This window comes from Octopus bimaculoides, chromosome 11, assembly GCF_001194135.2.
Source record: "Octopus bimaculoides isolate UCB-OBI-ISO-001 chromosome 11, ASM119413v2, whole genome shotgun sequence".
NCBI lineage: Eukaryota > Metazoa > Mollusca > Cephalopoda > Octopoda > Octopodidae > Octopus > Octopus bimaculoides.
Window position 1 is genome coordinate 51684003 of NC_068991.1, and position 4913 is coordinate 51688915.

Here is a 4913-nt window from a genome sequence, read left to right on the forward strand (position 1 = left end):
ACAGCTGGATGCCTTTCCTAACGCCAACCACTCCGAGAGTGTAGTGGGTGCTTTTACGTGCCACTGGCACGAAGGCCAGTCAGGCGGTACTGGCAACGGCCACGCTCAAAATGGTGTATTTTATGTGCCACCTGCACAAGAGCCAGTCCAGGAGCCTCATCATCATTTCATATCTGCTTTCCATGCTGGCATGGCTTGAATGGTTGAACAGGATCTAACAGGATCTAACAGGTTGAAGAACTTAGTCTTCTTCCAGCATTTCACTTTTGGTATAATTTTATACAGCTGGATGCCTTTCCTCTCTCACACCTTTGCTTTTGTTGCTCATCTCACACCCATTTCCTCATATTCTCTGTATTCTCTTTTTACACTGTACTATACTTCCAATGTGGCTGGGGATAGCAGTGGATTAGATCTCTTTTCTTTGCAGTACATTAGTGACTTTCTCTCTGTCACTCCTTTATGCAGCTCTCTTGCCGCTATTTTTCATTTACCCTGCCACCATCTTCATTATTCCAACCTCTCCAGCCCATCTCATTGCCTATGTGTATGTGGCTACACTGAACCACTTGTGCCCAGTGTCGCACCCCACACTTGCCCCTTTGTGTCTCCTGCTCTCTCCTTTCCTATACTGCCTGTCACTGTATATCAACTTGCATGTCACCATACTCTTGTTCCTTTTCTCTCAGGTCCTTATCATCCCTCTGTTATTACTCTATTCCCTGGGTTATGTAGACTTTGGTCACCTCCCTCCTATCTCTCTCATCATCATCATCATCATCATCATTTAGTGTCCGTTTTTCGTGCTGGTATGGATAAGACAGTTTAACTGAGGCTGGTAATCCAGAGATCTGCACCAGCCTCCAGTCTGTTTTGACTTGGTTTCTATGGCTGGATGTCCTTCCTTACACCAACCACTCCACTGAGTGTACTGGGTGTCCTTTTATGTGTCACTGACATGGGTGCTGTTTACATGTCACCAGCACGGATACCATTTATGTGTCACCAGCACAAATACCCTTTACATGTCACTGGCACATATGCCTTTCATGTATCACTAGCACTGGCCTTCAATATATGAATACCTGTCAGAATACTGAGTACTCCTGTTGCTCCTTCTGCTATCACACATACCTCTGTTACTCATGTTTCTCACTCTGTAATGAGGCTTGGAAGCAAACAGAGCCATAGAGTTGAGAGTCGTCTTCAATCATAGAACATGGTTACGTCTAGATTGCCTGTGTCATGTAAAAATGCTCAATGCAGTTTGTAAATTGTGAGCTTGTGAGGATCCGTTACTCTAGTTGAGGATGTGACAACTTTCTGGTGCTGATAGCATAAAGAAAAAAAAGTACTCAGCACACTCTTTAAACAACAGAGTAAAAATGAACTAAGAGAAAAACAGGGTATCAGAGGAATTAGCTGTAGTGTTCAAGAGAGGAAGCTGCACTAAAGTAGACATGAAAGATGCCTGCTGTATATGAAAGTGCTGAGTATTTCATGTTAGTCGAACTTGTGGAACAGAGGAATCATGGAAAACTTGGGATGAAATGGAGAAGGCTGATCTTAAGATATTGCATTCTATAGATGAGGTGACAAAGGACTGTATTGGTTAGGGATAATGTAGTGTTACAGAAAACTTGCTCCTCTGGGAAAATGCTCTCTAAAACAAGAGTAGTGATTAAGAGGCTATAACACACATATATGCAATTGCATGTATGTGTGTGCCTGTATATGTATATATATGTATATATATATACTGCTTTCTCCCAAGCCCGGTTTGCCATATGGTTTTACATCTCCCCTTCAGGACTCCTATTTCTTCATCATTTACAGCACATTCTCTCCTATATATATTTATGTAATATATATATATATATATATATATATATATATATATATATATATATATATATATATATATATATATATACATACATATATAAAACCAGTGAGGATTTGTGACTGGAAGGGCATCCAGCTGTAGAAAATCTGCCTTAACAAATTCTGCCTGACTTATGTAAGCATTAAAAAGGGGACATTAAATGATGATGATGGTGTATATATGTGTGTGTATATGTTTGTAAGTAATTATATTTTAATTGTATTTAATATTCTTTGCTTTAAAATAGATAACATAAAAGTACGCTTCTTTGAAGAAGACTCTACTTGGGAAGCTCATGGAGAATTTAATCCATCAGATGTCCACCATCAAGTAAGTTTTTATTGATTAACGTCTGTTGTCATCATTCTCTCCAACTATACCTTACTTTATATGTAAATCCACACTTATAAACACCCCACTGCCAACCACTTAATTAGTCTTCAACTATGCTGTTTCTCTCCCCCACGTGTTGCAAATACAATAAGTTGTAGTCATGTGAAATTGCTATCTACCATACACACCATATTTACAAACCCTCATTAACTGCTGTTCTCTGTAAGGTTAATGAAAGATCATATGTGTTATAGATACAGTCATTTCTCCTTCAGTTAAATCTTTAAAAACAACTGTGAACCTGTAGCTTCTAAATTTGTACATTATTTGTAATCAATTACAACTCTTAAATTATTCACTATTGCAGTTTTAATTACATTGTTACAAGATTTTTGTGTGGGAAAGATTTTACTTTGTTATAATTGATACTCTGCAAAGTTGGCACCAAAAATATACCAATTCATAACCCTTGTAAGGAAATGTTCTAGGGGCTTCTAGAATGAAGTATCACATGATACCTGGCTGCTGATTGGTCCATAACTTGGTCAGTTACATGGAGAAGCTGTTGTTAATGTTGTGATTTTAACCGGGCTCTGTGTCAACTTGGTTTCAAGTCTTGCTACAACATTAACATTATGTGAGAAAAATTTTAAATTCTTTTAAAATATGGTTGTTTTGTGTTGATTTTTTTCTATCACTAAAATACTTGTGCATTTTACATAGCTTATTTATTATTACTTTTCTTCTCTCTTATCTTAGTACGCTATTGTATTCAAAACACCACCCTATAGGAATATCAGAATTACAAAAGACGTGACTGTATTACTACAGTTAGTTCGACCTTCAGATTTTGCATATAGTAATCCAATCAAGTTCACCTACCAACCAGAAGATCCTGGTAAGTTAAAATATACTCCTCTTCATTACTATAATACCAATAATACTAATCAAACATAAAACACCAACATCCTTTACGTATTTTTCTTTTATTTTTTTATTCTTTTACTTGTTTCAGTCATTTGACTGTAGCCATGCTGGAGCACTGCTTTGAAGGGTCTTAGTTGAACAAATCAACCCCAGGACTTATTATTTTAAGCCTTGTACTTATTCTATCAGATTCTTTTGCCAAACCACCAAGTTACGGGGACATAAACACACACAAGCAGTGATGCGGAGACAAGCACAGACTCAAACACACACACACACACACACACACACACACACACACACAATGGACTTCTTTCAGTTTCTGTCAACCAAATTTACTTACAAGGCTTTGGTCAACCCGAGGCTGTCATAGAAGGCACTTGCCCAAGATGCCACACAGTTGGACTGAATCCAGAACCATATGGTTTGGAAGTAACCCTTTTACCACATAGCCATGCCTGCCAAACTTTTTTTTTTTTAGTTAATGGTAATGCTTCTCATTGGAATCCATAAATCTCTTTTTACAAATCAAGGAGCCTCTTCTTTACTAGCTATTCTATAATTTAACCCTTTAGCATTTAAACCACCCATATCCAACCGAAATTTTCTACCTATTTTAAGTTCAAACTGGCTAGATCTAGCCCCTCACACCTATCCTACAATGTTATTCTAAAAATAACATTCAGATCATCGAAAGGTCAAAGCTACAAGATAATGCAAGAGTAATTCAAAACAATGTAAATTAATAATCATTTCATTTGACAGAGTAATCTGAATGCTAAAAGGTTAATTCAGTAGAAGGATAGTGACAGGTATGAAAATTCTATTAATCTTCTCTACATTTAATAATCCCTCAATTTTAAAAGCTTTAAACTGCATTATGAAATGTGTTGCTTTCATTTTCATTTTTTTTTTCTCTCTTTTTTTTATAATCTTCCATGTTCAAAGTAATCATCTCACATTTTCTTCACAGCCAGCACTCCTTTCAGCAATATGCATACCTTAAATGCATCTTTGAAATCTATTATTTTTCCTTCCATTTTACATTCTTATATGAGTTTGATAAGTCAACAAATCCATGGAATATTATTTTAGTTGAAGGATAAATAAGGTTATAAGCAATCTATGAAACATATCAACAAATGTTTAACTCTGAGTGTTTTTGTAAGACAGCTTAAAGTAGAATTATTCATTTTGTGATAATTGTATGAAAATAATATTTTTTAACTCATTTGATTATTGGAGAATAACTGAAACCATCTTTTTGTAGCAATTGTGGAGAAGGAGTTATACTGGTATTATATGTTAGGATTAATGAATAATTTGAGTCCAGCTCTGCAAGAGTATCATTGCTACTTACTAAAGTGAAAGTGTAGTTACACAGTACTTATTTACAGTTACATAGGCTGGTTACCTCACTTACAGAATTTTTTGATTCTCATGTCTCTAAGAGCTAATCCAGCATTCAATAATGTCATCTTTTGAATTTTCCTTACAAAATTATGACTGGATACTTTTTACTCTTTTACTTGTTTCAGTCATTTGACTATGGCCATGCTGGAGCACTGCCTTTTTAGTCGAGCTAATCAACCCCAGGACTTATTCTTTGTAAGCCCAGTACTTATTCTATCGGTCTCTTTAGCCGAACCGCTAAGTTACGGGGACGTAAACACACCAGCATTGGTTGTCAAGCGATGTTGGGGGGACAAATACAGACACACAAACATATACACACACACACATATATATATATATATATATATATATA

The 4913-nt window shown here is 36.1% G+C and overlaps 1 protein-coding gene across 1 annotated transcript in view; it reads left to right on the top strand.

Annotated features, from left to right (window-relative positions):
- Window positions 1-4913, top strand: part of LOC106876150 (putative transcription factor p65 homolog) — a 59313-nt gene that overhangs the window by 46886 nt on the left and 7514 nt on the right. The window contains exons 8-9 of the mRNA XM_052971793.1: window positions 2133-2215; window positions 2978-3116. Coding sequence (XP_052827753.1) covers window positions 2133-2215; window positions 2978-3116 — 222 coding nt within the window. The remainder of the gene's footprint in view (window positions 1-2132; window positions 2216-2977; window positions 3117-4913) is intronic.